General features: G+C 37.4%; 1 protein-coding gene across 3 annotated transcripts in view; it reads left to right on the top strand.

Moving 5' to 3' along the window:
- The window catches only part of samd11 (sterile alpha motif domain containing 11), a 63,383-nt gene that overhangs the window by 18,459 nt on the left and 29,641 nt on the right, over window positions 1–15,283 (top strand). For all 3 annotated transcript variants that reach the window (XM_079801980.1, XM_079801979.1, XM_079801981.1), the window contains exon 4: window positions 12,004–12,113. In XM_079801980.1, the coding sequence (XP_079658106.1) occupies window positions 12,004–12,113 (110 nt within the window). The remainder of the gene's footprint in view (window positions 1–12,003; window positions 12,114–15,283) is intronic.

The following is a 15,283-nucleotide window of genomic DNA, read 5'->3' as shown; positions in this document are numbered from 1 at the left end:
GCGGTCCACACCACACCACACCACAGCTATAACAATAACAACAGAAGAACAATATCATTGGAATCACTTTCAGAATAATTTTTTTATAGCTGATGAACGATAAAAACACTGACGGCCATTCAATATCCATTCGACTTTAAAGATCTAGTGCATTTTAAGGGGCAGATGACATAACTTGTTGGTTTGGACTCTAATATAGTCATTGCTATATTTATCTTTATAGTTAGCGTTCTTGGTTGACATTACCATGATGTTTAAAGTTGTTTGCCGTGTACCACGGCATTTTATGTCAGTGTTTTTGCACATGTACTATGGTGGGACCATTGTAGTACAGTATTGTTGTAGTGATCATTGAGTACAATGGTATATCAATGTACCTGTACTTTTTTGTTTGCGATGCCATGCCATTTATGCTATAATAATCTGGCTAGAGCAGTTTAATATTTATAAGCTAGATTCATTTTTTGAAAGAAGCATACAAAAGATATTTTTCAACTACTTCTACTGATATACTCCACTCACTTTAAGCACAAATATTGGGTCAAATTATCAATTTTTTATTACACTAAGCATATTTATTGATGCTTTATAGTGTTACCTTTTTTTGATTGAGGCCATTGCAGTTCATTCTGGGATTGCGGTCTCTGTGAAGTATATATGCAATGTTCCCTTAAAATATGGCCTAAATGAGGCAGCATAATTAAGTTTCCCAGTTTTTGGAAGTCATCATTTCTGCTTTCCACAAAAAATACAATTTATCCACTAATGTGTTACAAGTTCCACATCTCGGTCTTCAATCAGTGCGAGGGAATTTGGTGTTCATTAAATCTTCATGAGCTGTGTTTGGCCTCCCTCCTCTCTGGCACACAAGCCTGAAGAAGCTTATGAGTCTGCGGTCAGTGCAGCAGTGAGCTAAGAGCAGTGGCTAAAGCGAACGGTTTTTCCGCCAGTGTTTTCTCTGCCTAAATGCATTACAGGTGATAACTAGCCAGCAGATGTCAGCTCTGGCAGGTGAGTCTGGGGAACCGCATTTTTGTCAGACCATCTCCGCTTGTACTAAAGAACTTGTTGAAAAGCCCGGCCTTGAGGTTCTGATCTATTATTAAGTTTCCTTTAATCACTAGAGCATGCCTTTCAAAGCTAGCTTTTGCTTTGAGACTGCAGGCTTTCTGGCTTTCCAGGGTCTTTAGGTGATTTTTCACTCACGTTTTTTGAATGGAAGTGTCAGCAGCAGTTCCGATGGTGTTTGCTGTGAGAGTTTGTGTTGGCGGTGTCTGTTGCGCTATGCTGGATAGTTAAATCTCCAGGAAGCTTCAGTGCTTCTAATGAGAGGAGTAAGAGAAGACAATATTCTCTTTTCTCATTAGCCACTCGGCTCTTGCTAAAAATGTCTTGGTTAGCCCCTAGCTCCTGTCAGGTTTTCTTAGAGCAACCGCCAATGCGTATAGCGATTATTTGACTTATTTAGTTGCCGATAATAGTAGCTGTGCAGTTATAGACTTTTTTTGCTGCAGTAAATGGCAAATGAATTCCAATGGTTGAGTCAGTTGAGTGTAAGAGGCTTGGGTTTATGCCCATTGGTGTTAAGCGGTACATTTGGGTCATTACACAGCACTGTTAGGATATCATTCACTAGGCAGCCTATACATATGTATGAGGACGTGCCCTCTTCCAGCGTAGGCAGGTCATAGCTGGTCCTATTTGTTGAGACCTACAAGCTAACACAGGATGCTAGTTAGCTGGCATAATTATTAAAAACATAATTGACTAAAACTGAGTGACGTGAGGGTGCCTATACTGTGCTGTGCATTGAAAACACCACATGTTCAAGCGTAACTTGAATTTGATTATGTTGTGGAGTAAAGAAGGGCTCCGAGTTCTTACCTTGGAGCGGATCAGCCCTGAATGCCCAGGTACAAATATAAGCCCTCATCTGCAAGACTTTCTTGGTCACTTCCTTCACCCAACCCCGAGCCGCTGGCTCCTAGCAGCCACTTACCCTGTGACATCGAGGACGGCACAGGAACCAGAACCGGCCAGCTAAACTCATTACAGTGATCTCCCCTCAACACTTCAGACGCCCGCGTGTGAAGATGCTAATGAATTTAAAGAACACTTATGACTAATATCTAGGGCTTTTACCCTGTTAAAGGCGGCGGACTGCGAGGAGCCACGTCTCTCCTCTGTTCCGGGGCCGCTCACCTCACCCCTACTTTACTCAGATGAGGATCTGACCGAAAGAGATAATGGGATGTTCAATCTATGAAATTCAATTTCCATTGAGCTGGACTGGGTAAGTGAGTTGTGGAGGGGTCTTAACAAATTGGATTTAGTCAATGGATGGTGAAGGATGGGGAATTCTTTTTTGCGTTTGATCGTATTTACGCATCATCATTTGCAGTTTATATTAGTGTTGTGGTAGAGTGCGCATAGCGTTTCTTCAGTCCAATCTAAGGCGCTACACTTAACTAAACACACACACACACACACACACACACACACACAGACTGCTTCTGTTTTACATTTTTCTAATTTAATGCAATTTATTTAATTGCATTATCAGCTTAATAAAAAGTAGCATTTAAATGAATTTCAGAATGTCTTCGTATTTGTTTTTCTCTTTTGCTTTAATGACTGCAGCACTTTAGCTGCATGCTCTCCACAAGTTTGTCAAACCAGATGATCATGTTCTCCCGCATGATTTGAAATGAACATCTTGAGCTTCAGTGGAAGAAGAACATCTCACCATCCGTACAAAGTAGTTCACATGATCGGTGCCACAAATTTACTTGGATTATTGACATAGAAATAGGGAGGAATCCTAAATATTTATCATTCATTTCATGCCAATGTTTCTTTGTCTAAAATTTCCAGGTTTAAATAAGATTTTTACAGATTTTCTTCAGATTTACTATTGCTATTGGAATATACATTTCTGCAATAGTGCGCATTCAGTTTTCAAAGGATTTCCAGCCACTGCCGTGAGAAAAGCTGGTATACTTTGACACCTTAAAGAAGACTCCCTATATCTTTTAACCAGATTAATGTTAATGGCCAGCAGGTTTATAGGTGATTAGTCCTCAGTCCTCCTGTATCCTGCAGGGATACAGACCTTTCTTTCTTCGAAAACAAGCAGCGCTTAGGCTGAAGTGTAGCGCCTTAGCTTGCTCTTTTATTTTCCTTCATTGTTGTGATTTTGCGTGTGTAGGTTGAGGGTCTTCGGGTCATGATGCACTAGAGGATCAGTATAAATACCATACTGAATAACAGAATAACAAGCTTGGTTTTATAATCTTTGAAATGTAAGTAAAATCAACGGTTAAAAACGACGGCATGCATCGACTGGCATCCTGTCGGAAAACAATCACTTTCGCATATGCTTTAGCAACAAAATTTAGAGGTAGGAGATGTTTGTCATAGTATTAGTTTTCAAGGTCATGCCAATCATTTCCTGAAGCCTACCTGTGCACAGTCAGGTGTGTCAACACCAGGGCTTTGAGAAGTGCTGACTGCTTGTCTGGGTAATTACTGAGTAACCATCATGGATTATATAAGATAGTATACTTACTCAGAGGACAACCTGCTAAGAAAAGCCTCCAAAAAAGATGGCCCATCCCATATTATCAATTGTTATAATGCTAATGTGATTATAACGCCAATTTCATCGCTTGTGTAAAACTACCTGGCATTTAACTGCTGATTTCCTTAGGATACTCTCGTGATTTTGTTGATTTTTTTTCTTCTTATTTACAGCCTATGGAAAAAACTAAGTGCAGAAACATAAGTGGATTAGATGAAGGAGGGGAGGAGGAGGCAGGTTGATTCCAGAATGGTGGACCCTCCCCTTGAGCACGAGGGACAGGGAAAGGAAATAAATCAGACAACTGTTGCACCTGTCTGGATAGAAATACTGTCTGTCTTCCCCCGGGTTTCTGCGGCCTCTTCAGAGAAGGGCCTGACCTGTCTGTGTTTAGCATTAGACGCGTTTGTCCAGCAAGGCTTGCCGTCCTCTTTCCTGGTGGCTGTCTGGACCTGAATGTAAGCACTCGGCTAGCCAGAAGTGGAAATCAGCTGGTCCAAACCTCAGGACTGAAGCCAGCCCAAACCGCCGTCTTTAGTGCACTGTAACTGGCCAGGCTCTTAAAATGCTGGTATGTACAGTCAAGGGCATTTTCATCTGACGCTTTAACTGTTTTTTTTTAAATTATAGGCGATATTGTTGAATGTCTCGACACCAGTGTTTTGGTATTCTTATTCTGATGTACAATAGACAAAATACTATACCCACATGTTATAAGTTTACAAGGAATGGCTAGTAGCCTGGTTGTGAATAATTTTCCTTTAAAGGTTTTTTGAACTTGCATAGACATTCGGCTGATGATTGCATTTTTTTTTTTTTTACGAAAGGGCTGTTTTTTTTGTTTGGTTGGCTTTCGTACGGTCACACAGGTTTAGTAGAATCGTTCATATTCAGTCATTTGTGTGGTCCACCGGAGGAAATGATGTGTGCTCAAAAGTTTACTTTAAATGATGTGACCATGTGCTCCATTCATTCATCTGTTTTGTTAAGGCATTTCCCTGTACAGTTCTGGAGCGTTGCACGACACACTGCTGGGAAGGGGACGTGATGCTGTAGGATTCCTGGAAAGAACCTTCTCTTAAGGCAATAATTAGTGGTTGGGTTCCAGTTCTGGAACTTTTAGAATGTCCAGGGCTCTTCCCAAGTAACAGCTGTAGACTTAACGTTCTACAGTTCACAATTTACAGGAAAACTAGTGTTGTTTAAAACTATGTTGTTAAAAATGGACAAATGCATCCTGCTACATACGGTGCAACTGTTTTGTTGAACTTCTAAATTCATAGGGCTGGAGTTAAGGCCAAATCACAATTTTTTAGCACAAGAACATGCATAAAAAAAGTCTCTGTGAACTCGTTTACACAAATTTTACAGAACTTTTTTTTGAAGCTATATTATTTTTTTTAACTCCTTGTTATCATTCAAGTAATCATAGAATAACTTAGAGAGTTCTTAAATTAGAGAACTCTTTTCCCTTAGACTTTGAATACTTTTGGCGTGAAATATATCTTGTACTTTCATTTAGTGTCTTTGTCAGAGTTTGTGTGAACCAAGCTTTTGTTTGCAGTTCCGCTAATTCTGCAAAGGTTTTCAGTCACCAAGTCATTATAGGATATGAAAACAAATGCAACTGTAGACCACTTGTTGCTGTAATATCTCTCTGCATTGTAAATCACTTTATTATAAGCAATGCGATACATTTACGTTCTTAGGAAATGAACGCGCATCCCTAATCACTACGTTTCCCTTGTCTGTCAAGCGAGAGTAAGTAGTTAAAGCAGTGAAGATGTTTTAATCAGGTGTTGTTTTCCTGTAAGCATCTCCTTTGATTGGTTTTGCTTCAGCCACATGAGTTAATCAATGTCATTAATGTCACATCTACAGAGGGCCACTAGCTGTCTTTAAAAAGACGTTGTAACACATCTCAGAGCTCTCATTCTTTTTCCGCTGTTCACTTTTCAAGTGATCCAACACTGCAACGTTCAATGTGGCGAAATAATGTTTCATTCCACTTCTACTTTTCTGGGTTCCCGCATGCTTATCGACCTCCCATCTGCTTTTATAAGGCAGGAACAACAGGAAAGCTCAGGAGAACGCACTGCACTCTCATTTATTTATGTATCTGTTTCGATATTTATTTATTGCTCTCCTCGCTAGCTGAGGCCCGGCTGCTTGGTCTGAATGTGAGTAGAATAACAACAGATGTGATTTTATTTTTGTAAGAACAACAAAAAAAAAAAGAGAAAAATGTACCCCCCCCCCCTCAAAGTTTAGATTTTTCTTGCCGTTCTAGCATTGCATTTTTTTTTTTACTGTACTGGTTTCACTGGACACTATGTATGTGGACATGGAATGAGTGTTCAGAGCAATTCTTTAGTAAAATATTATTTATTTTTTTTCGATTTTGTAGCGTTCTGCCTTTTTTTCTTTTCTACAATGATAGTTCATAGTGCAAAACGTCTGTCACTTTCTGTAAAAAGAAGGCATCCTCTCCACATGCCTTGCCACTTTCTGCTTGGCACGGCTTTGTGTGTGTGTGTCAGGATGAGACTATCAGCGCTGTGTTCAGTAATGGTGTAAGCCCTGGCGTCAGGATGCCCAGTCTGCCAGCTCTCTGTGTGACCTCTATTTCTGGCGCCAGCTCTCGTCTCCCGTGTCACTGCAGGGGCACTTGCGCTGGCACTATTTCCCTCCCTGACACTCCCGCTGCCTTGAGGAACACCACGCCTGTCCAATGGCCTTCCACGCTGCCTTAAACTCAAGTCAGTTCTTGAATACCTTCCACTCATCAGATGTCTTTCATCCAGATGTTGAACAAAACAAACATTTTCTTAGAGGAACAGTTCACTCAAAAAAGAAAATTTGTCATAATTTACTCACCTTCATGTTGTTCCAAACCTGTTTGATTTTGTTTCTTCCTTGGAACAATTTTAAAGAATACTTTTACTTTTCAATTGCAGTTAATGAATGGGGACTAGCGCTTTCAAGCTTCAAGAAAAAATACAAAAGCACCATAAAATTCTCATAAATGTAGTCCACTTGATACATACAAAACATCTCTAGTCTGTATCACCAATTAGTGAGCAAATCATACTTCAGAGCTGCATCTGTTCAATGAATCTGTTCAGTTTACAAAAGAAATTTGAATGATTCATTGACTGATCCGGTCCTCGAATTTAACTTTTTGAATGAGTGATTCTGTTGAAGCGGTTGTTGAGCAGAGCTCACTGGAGGGTAAGATTATCAGTAAATAATTTTCATTTTTGGGTGAACTATTCCTTTAAACCCCTTGCACAGCTACCTATAGCAGGACTTTATCCCGTTTAGCAGCATTTGAATCTCAGTTCAGAGTTAAGCAAAGCTTTGTGCAGGTGCGCAGCTGGTTTTCTCCACATTCAACCGCAAACCTTACTCCTAGGCCTAGTGCTCCTATATCGGACGCACGTCAAGAACAGATGGAAGTGCTTTCAGCTCTGCATGAGAGTGCTGTGGTGAGGAAATGTGTCTGCTACCAGCAACAACACAGTTGATGCAAAAACCCATATCTTTCTGGCATCGGAAAGATGTTTTGCAGTTCGTTGCGGTGTCACGGATTTTCATTCTGTTGTAAAGCACTGTCTCTGAAGCTGCACTGAATGCCTCTGATTCATTTTTTGGCACCTTCCAAATATGGTATTTTACTCAAAACCCCTCTGCCATAACATTTCCCTCATACACCAGCCATAGGGGGTGAGCAGTGTTTCCAAAATGTTATATCATGGTAATGGTAAATTTTTCATAGTATATTAAATGTAGCTGGGAATTCAGCAAAATAAAGGTTATGCATTAAATAAACATGTACAATAGTAATGGCTGTTTTTTGTTTTTGTTGATAATTTAGTGAATTTAATGCTTTACAGAGTAAAAGTAATGCATATTTAAGGAGCCAAGCTCACTGTACATTAGTTAAATTCTATGTTAATGCTTATTAAATTAAGTCACAACATTGCTAGGCAACCATAAACAACATTGTGTGGCTGTTATGTCAAAGCATACTTTAAATTGTGTGACAGACATATTGCGGTGTAACAATATAGCATAATTTCTACTGGTTGACACATTTCTTCGTTTAGACTGTATCATTATACTGACCAGCCGACCAGTGTTTTGATATGATATAGTTGTTAAATAGGTTACAACATTTTGTTGCAGAAATATAGTTAGTGTAACAGTTCATTGTGTTTTCACCATCACCCTACCTGAGTTAGCTTGTTTATTTGTCACCATGGTTTCTGATTTGATTAGTCATTATTTTCAGCTGTTGCCTAATTATTTCTCTGTTTTCCTCCAGTATATATCCGCCTGTGGTTCAGTCTTCTGTTGTCGGTTCTCGTTAATGTTGGTTCTGAGTTTGGTTTAGGTTTTCTTTATATTAATAAAGTTTGTTTGATTTGATCTTCTTCGTCTTGCCTTCTGCCTGTACCACGCTGAGAAAACGTGACAATTAGCTTATATTTGCCAGATGTTCAGTAGATCCTTATATCATAGTTGTAAATAATGTACATTAATTACATATTATTAAAATATACTATATTTTATTAAAATATAAAATTTTTCCTAGTCCTAAACTTGTTCACGTAGGTTTTACCGTCTCGCAATTCTTTGTTATTTTTAAGCCCTTTAACTAGGTAGTCATCAGGCACCAATTTGTTGCAGTTTTGTTTTTAAATCGTCTTGCCCAGTGCATGTCCTCTCACAGAGGGTCATAACTGGGGCAAAGTGTCTGTGCGGTTGACAGGGAAGTGTAAGAGGTATTGACCAGTTTAGGTGGAGATTATGCTGATCGTCTTCACTGCGCGATAAGCCGCAGCTCATGTCCTAAGTGTAGTTGTCAGGTCCGCCCTGTGCTCCCCTGTGTGGGATCGCTGACTCAGACGGCCGGGCCTTAGCTCCAGCCCTGACGCAGATTATGACCTTGGCCGCCAGTCGTGGGAGGCCTCATTAGCGGCGCACACCGGGACAGCCCAGAAAAAGTGTGCTAATTAACCTGCTAACAATGTCCTTGCTTAGTGAGCTCACTGCAGAGCCTCCGTCCGAGGATAATAGCCTTCCTTAGCTGCCAGAGCGGGAGCTGGAAAATGGAGCTGTTGTTTGGACTGATGCCCTGTTAAGGGGATGGATGGGGGAACTTGGATGACCTATAGAGAACGGCAGAGTTGTTTCCTAGATAAAGGTTAAATGGATTTTTGCGCTACACGGATAGCATAGTTTCATGCAATTTTATAGTGCTGCCAAATTAGAATAGACAAACATGAAATTTTGAATAATATTTAAATCTAAACATATTTTAATCTAAGCATATTGTGTGAAATCACTTTGCAGGGAATTTGTTTCTAATTTATTTTAGTCTCATTTATCTTTTTATTCATCTGGGAGTTTTTTATCATAGATTTTTATGCTTGTAAATGTATTGAGTGATTGTGCTTTTGCTGTATTGTGTGTATTCATTCGCTATATTAGTAAAAAAAAAAATTATATTTATGTATAATAATATATATATGTATATATGTATATATGTATATATGTATATATGTATATATGTATAATAATATTATGTATATAATGCAATATATATATGTATATATATATATATATATATATATATATATATATATAAAAATATAAAAAAAAAAAAAAAATATATATATATATATATATATATATATATATATATATATATATATATATATATATATATATATATATATATATATATATATATATATATATATATATATATATATATATATATATATATATATATATATATATATATATATATATATATATATATATATATATATATATATATATATATATATATATATATATATATATATATATATATATATATATATATATATATATATATATATATATATATATATATATATATATATATATATATATATATATATATATATAGTATTTGATAGTTGAAAGAAAACATCTTGGAACGCTACTTGCTGGAAGGACCCTGTGAAGTAATCACAGAAGGTGCTCTTTGGTTGGGTTTCAAACATATATATTTTTAGAAGATCCAAGGCTTCTTCCAGGTCAAAAAAGTTAAAACGCCTTGATTCACTTCATGGCACACACTAATAACATTAATAATTAATAATGACTTAAACAGTCACTAAAAATATTTAATAGTATTTATTGTATTTGAATAGTATTTAATTTAAATATTTTTAAATAATATCTATTAAATAATATCTATAAATAATATCTATATTATCTATAATAGCAAAACAAAATTGTATTTACATATATATATTGTACACTTTAATACAAAATTTGTATTGTATGTAATTTAAATAGTATTTTTAAATGACAGTATTTGCATTTACATTAGTTATTTGAACATACTTTTTTCATAATTTTTTTTTCATAATTTAATTTGCATTTAGAAATGCTTATTTAACTCATGGCATTACAATATTGTCAGGACCTAAGATAATATAATATAATTTGTGCAACATTATATTGCTCTGTGAATGCTGTCATTATGTATAAGTATCGTGCATCTGATCTTGTGTCGTACAGTTGACCAATGGCATTTCTGTCAGCCTTTTGGATTCTTGAAATGACAAGCGAATTTGCAGCCCAGTTCGGTCATGGAGAATAAATTCCTGTACGTGCTGTGTTGTTTGTAGCCGAACTGAAAGCGTGGCAGGCTGACATTACTGAAGCCCAGCCTGTAATCTACTGACTGTAAAACTAGCATTTGGACTGCCACACACAGCAGGGCTATGCTCAAGCATTTGAACTGCCCTGTGACAGCCCGTAAAAACGTCCCTCAGAACTCTGGTGACATTAGTGCGCCCCACAGACTGCCAGGCACTGTGAGATATGCATCTGATATATGCCAAATGCTAATCTGGTATTTGCAATCATTATGCGTTATAATGCGATCACAGCTGTAATCAGATTGCATTAAAATACCTCAGTGACACACTTCTTCTATCACTCTATAGAGAAAACCTGGCCCAAGCAGGACTAATAAGGGTTAATGAAGGATGAGTGTGGAAAGGATGAGAGGAGGAAGGAGGAAGGGAGGTTGAGGGAACGGCCTTGTCCAGTCCTAATCTGTAAACCCTCCAGTTGGCCTTGAAGAAACGACCCGAGAGAGGAAGACAAGTGTGCGGCGTGGTCGTCGGTACTGGCCTGGGATCAGTTTATCAGTCTGCGAAGAGCTCTGTACTTTAACCCTCTTTTTTCATGTTTAATGTGTGTATATGCTCCAAGTTTAGAAACATTATTATAAAATATATATATATATATTTTTTTTATTAAAACCCATTTAACATATATTAGTTGTTAAATATTAGTAAGATGATATAATTCATTCTTTCTGGGGTCAATTTTACTCTGGCAAAAATGTTGAAATATATAATAAAAAACATTCCACATGGCACATATATCCTTATATAGTGTGTATAACTGGGGTCTCTGAGACCCCAAACAAATCACATAATATTTTTCATAGGGAAAGTGTGAAACATTTGATTGAGTTTGGGCTTTGGGGTCTTTCAAGCTAAGCATTCATCGTTTTCTTAACCTGTCCAAAACAGCTGATAAGATCAGTTCTCTGGGTGCAATCCTACAATACAAGGCCGCATATAAGGCCTTTTTGACACCGGGGCATAAATACTTACTTAATATCTCTGGAATTACATACAGATTTTTTTTTATCTATTTATTTCTAAATCCACATGCACATGTTGAATGCTAAAACTAGCCCCTTTTATTTGTCACTTATCGGGTTCCTTTATGAAATGGCAGATCTCTAGAGATTACACTCATCCCCCGCGCCTCCAGAGACCCAAACGATTTCAGCAGAGCGATCATAAAAACCGTAATCACCTGGTTTTAAGCTCATAAACTGCTTATGAGTTGAATGTGTTGATTAGAACATCTTAAGGTTGAAGATGAGTCTGGATGAAACTCCAAATTGCTTGACACAGGAATCTGTCAGCACTCATTATACGCTTAAAATCCAAAAGACAATGAATGCAGAAGCGAAGGAAAAAAGCCAAAGGCAGAGAGCGTTTCAGCTTCAAGGGGCCAGACCGGAGTGCAGCATGTCGGACGTGTTTGATTCAGTCGAGGTTGTTTGTGGTGGAATTACATTTGGTTTACTTTGTGTTTACTTTATGCTGTTGCATAAGTGTTCTTGTGTTCGATTGGTAAGTTTCATCATTTCAGTTTAAATGGACAGAATTGGTAGAATTTTTTAAAATACGAATGTGCTAAATGTGTGCGTGTGCTGTTTCTGTGCATGATGAGTCTGAGATTAGGAATCCCTATATTTACCCTCCTTCTCACTTCTTCTTGTTATCTCTCTCTCTCCTTTTCTTTCTCCTTCCTCCTCTTTCCTTTTTCAGTCGTGACAGTGACCTCTCAACGATCATCTCCAACCTGCACCACACCCGACAGCACGGCATGCCCGAGGGCCAGCCCTGCTCTGACCTCAGCCTCGCCTCCGCACACTCAGGTAGGACACACCTAGAGACAGCACACCTGAGACACATTTACACTTAATCGGAGATGAATGTTATGGTATGTTATTATCCATGTGCTTATGGCCCTGATGAAGTGAAAACATACTTATGGAGCAAAAGCAGACCCATGGACATGAATATGAAGTGTTCTGGATGATTATGATACTCACTTGTCAAATCTGTGAAATGTGTAGTATCTGACCTCTAGTCTTGGATTATCCCTATAATTGTTTCTATGGCTTTCTCTGTCTTTCTCTGTCTACATTATTCTGTTTTATTGCCGTCATACTCCGTTTTTTTTTTACAGGGTTTATCCCTTGATTGATGTAGAACAATTACACTGACTGCGTGTTAGTATTTTAATTCGGTTTAATTTGCATGATTGAGGGCTGTAAGCTCATTACTCGCTCCATTGTGGCCATCTTCATTCCATTACTTAATGCTCTTGTCTTCGCCTCTCTTAGCACACAACTTAAACCACCGTTAAAACTACTCTCAGTAAATAGCTTTATTTGTCATTAATCTCGGACCAAACAGAAGGACTACCGGACATACTGTGTGTTAATCTCATTGGTCATCTGAACCACATGGTCACTCAAGGGTTAAGTCGTTTTGATCAGTCTGGTTTTACAGTTACAGCAGATTTATATTGCATTTTAATATTTTTATTTTTACTATTTTAATGTAATTTATTTGAATAACTATAACTTAATATATTTTCAAAATTGTATTTAATTATATTTTATACTTATTATAGTCTTGATTATAATTTTTTTACGTTGCTTTTATATATATATATATATATATATATATATATATATATATATATATATATATATATATATATATATATATATATATATACAGTATATATATACGTGTAATATTTTATTTGCAATATTTTTTACGTTATTTAATTAATTAAATTATTATGTTTATTTATTTATTTATCATTATGCTATTTATTTAATTAAATATTTTAACAATTATTATTTCACTACAAGTCTGCACATGACTACTACCAACTCTGTGTTTACAGTTAGACAGCTTCAGATTTCAACTATTTTCTAAGTTTAGACATTTTCTAATTTGCCCTATATTTTTATTTTTCTTTATTTATAGAAATTATTATTGAAATTAATTTTAGTTCTTTAGGTTGTAGTAAATACTGCATAGTTAAGTCATACTATGGAGGATCCATTGGTTTGTGGATAAATGGCCATATGTGAATATATGTGACTAAATCCTATTACAGTAGCATTGGCTCATCATAAAAAGTCCCAGTCCTGATTGAATGGCTCCGAAGGTGGATCAAATCACCTTTACAGATCTATGGGTTGGGTTAAAAACAAGACTAGTATAATCTCCCATAATTTAAATGGAAGATGCTCAATTAATCTTAATCTTAATTGAAGAAGACTCAAAGGAATAAGAGCAGAAGCCACCTGCAGAGTGGCTGATGACCAAAATCTGTCAGTTTGAGCATTTAAAAGAGGTTTAACGGGTGCTGTAAGCAGCTAGACTCATGTCTGTAAACAAGTCCAATCCGATCACCCAGTGCATCTAATTCTGTCTGCCAGTGAAATTAGAGAGCCTCCGTCCCTGGGCCAGGTTAAGGGTCGAATGGATAGAACAGACCCATTTGGACGTGCGTTGTTTTTTTCTTTTTGCATAATCAGAATGAGGCACATTTAATACATTTTGCATTTTACCACATGATGTTGCAATAAGTTGCAAACTAGAGCATGTTGGATGTACCAGTATGTTAAAGGCTGACCTTATATAAGCTTAAATCAAAGCAGACGTAAGTGTTCATTTTTCCATGTTCAGCTGTAAGACTCCAACAGCTTTTTTTTTTCTCCGTCACACAGTCTCTTTTACTTCCTTTCAAGTCTGACTTCTGTGGGTATGTGGTTGAGCGAGAGAGAGAGAGAAGAAAAGGTTGGAAAAGTGCAGAACAAATGAATGAGCAGAGCGTCGTATGGTATCAAGGGAGGGTGGACTGCAGTGTGGAGTCGCGAGACAGGCGGAGGAAGAGGAAGCCGACTGCCGCGCTGGGGTTGCTTTGCACCGGAGAGGCCCGTTAATTAAATCTGAGGGACAGACATGAGAGCTGACCCAGGCGTCAGCCGCAGCCAGTCAGCGACGGAGGAGAGGCGGCTCCCGCTCCCCCTCCCTCACCACCCCCCACCCCCTCCGTCCGGCAGGCCGGCCGGCCTGCTGGCCCCAGCGAGGGATGGGGGGAGGGCAGGGCGCCGGCAGCTCGTCTGGCTCTCTGTGTAGACTCCTAAACGTGGCTTTGCGGTCAGACCAGAGACTCTTAATAGGCGTATAAGGTGTTTTTGCTTTTTTTCCCCTCCCTCTCTGACGCTCTCATGCTTTCCTAAAGGCAGACAAGAGCGCCTGCGGGAGTCTGTTGTGTATCTGGACCAACAAATAGATGTAGATTCCCTGAATTTGTACGTTATAATCTTAACCTTCTCTCTAAAGACGCAGCATTTGCATGTTTATACCGCAATTGAAGTGTCCAGTCAATGATGTTTATGTTTTTTCCTCCCACAAATCTACTTGTCTTGTCCTGTGCATTACCATTATTGTACGTAAGGGTGGGCCTTAACCGAATACACTGTAAATCACTTCGTATAGAACTATTACAATTCTAATATGCTGATTTGGTGTTCAAGAAACAATTCTTATTATTGTCAATGTTGAAATCAATCAGTGTTGTTTTTGTTGCTTAATATATTCTTAATTTCTTTTGAACTCAAAGAATCCTGCAAAATTGATATCCCAGTCCCCACTGAAATATTAAGCAACACAACTGTTTTCAACATTGATAATAATAAGAAATGTTTCTTGAGCATCACATCAGCATATTAGAATGATTTCTGAAGGGTCATGTAACTCTGAAGACTGGAGTTATGATGCTGAAACTTCAGCTTTGACATCACAGGAATAAATTAGGCTACGTTTTAAAATATATTATAAAACCGTTATTTTAAATTTTAACAATATTTCACAATAGTATGTGTGTGTGTGCTTATATATAGTTATTTAATATTAAAATATAATATAACATTATATTATTTATTTGATTAAATAAAATATTTATAAATAACTATATATTTTATTTGGAATAAGTGAAAAAACAGCTTTACATTAT

The sequence above is a fragment of the Gobio gobio genome (assembly GCF_949357685.1).
Source record: "Gobio gobio genome assembly, chromosome: 21".
Taxonomy (NCBI): Eukaryota; Metazoa; Chordata; class Actinopteri; order Cypriniformes; family Gobionidae; genus Gobio; species Gobio gobio.
This window is presented reverse-complemented; position numbering and strand designations above follow the sequence as displayed.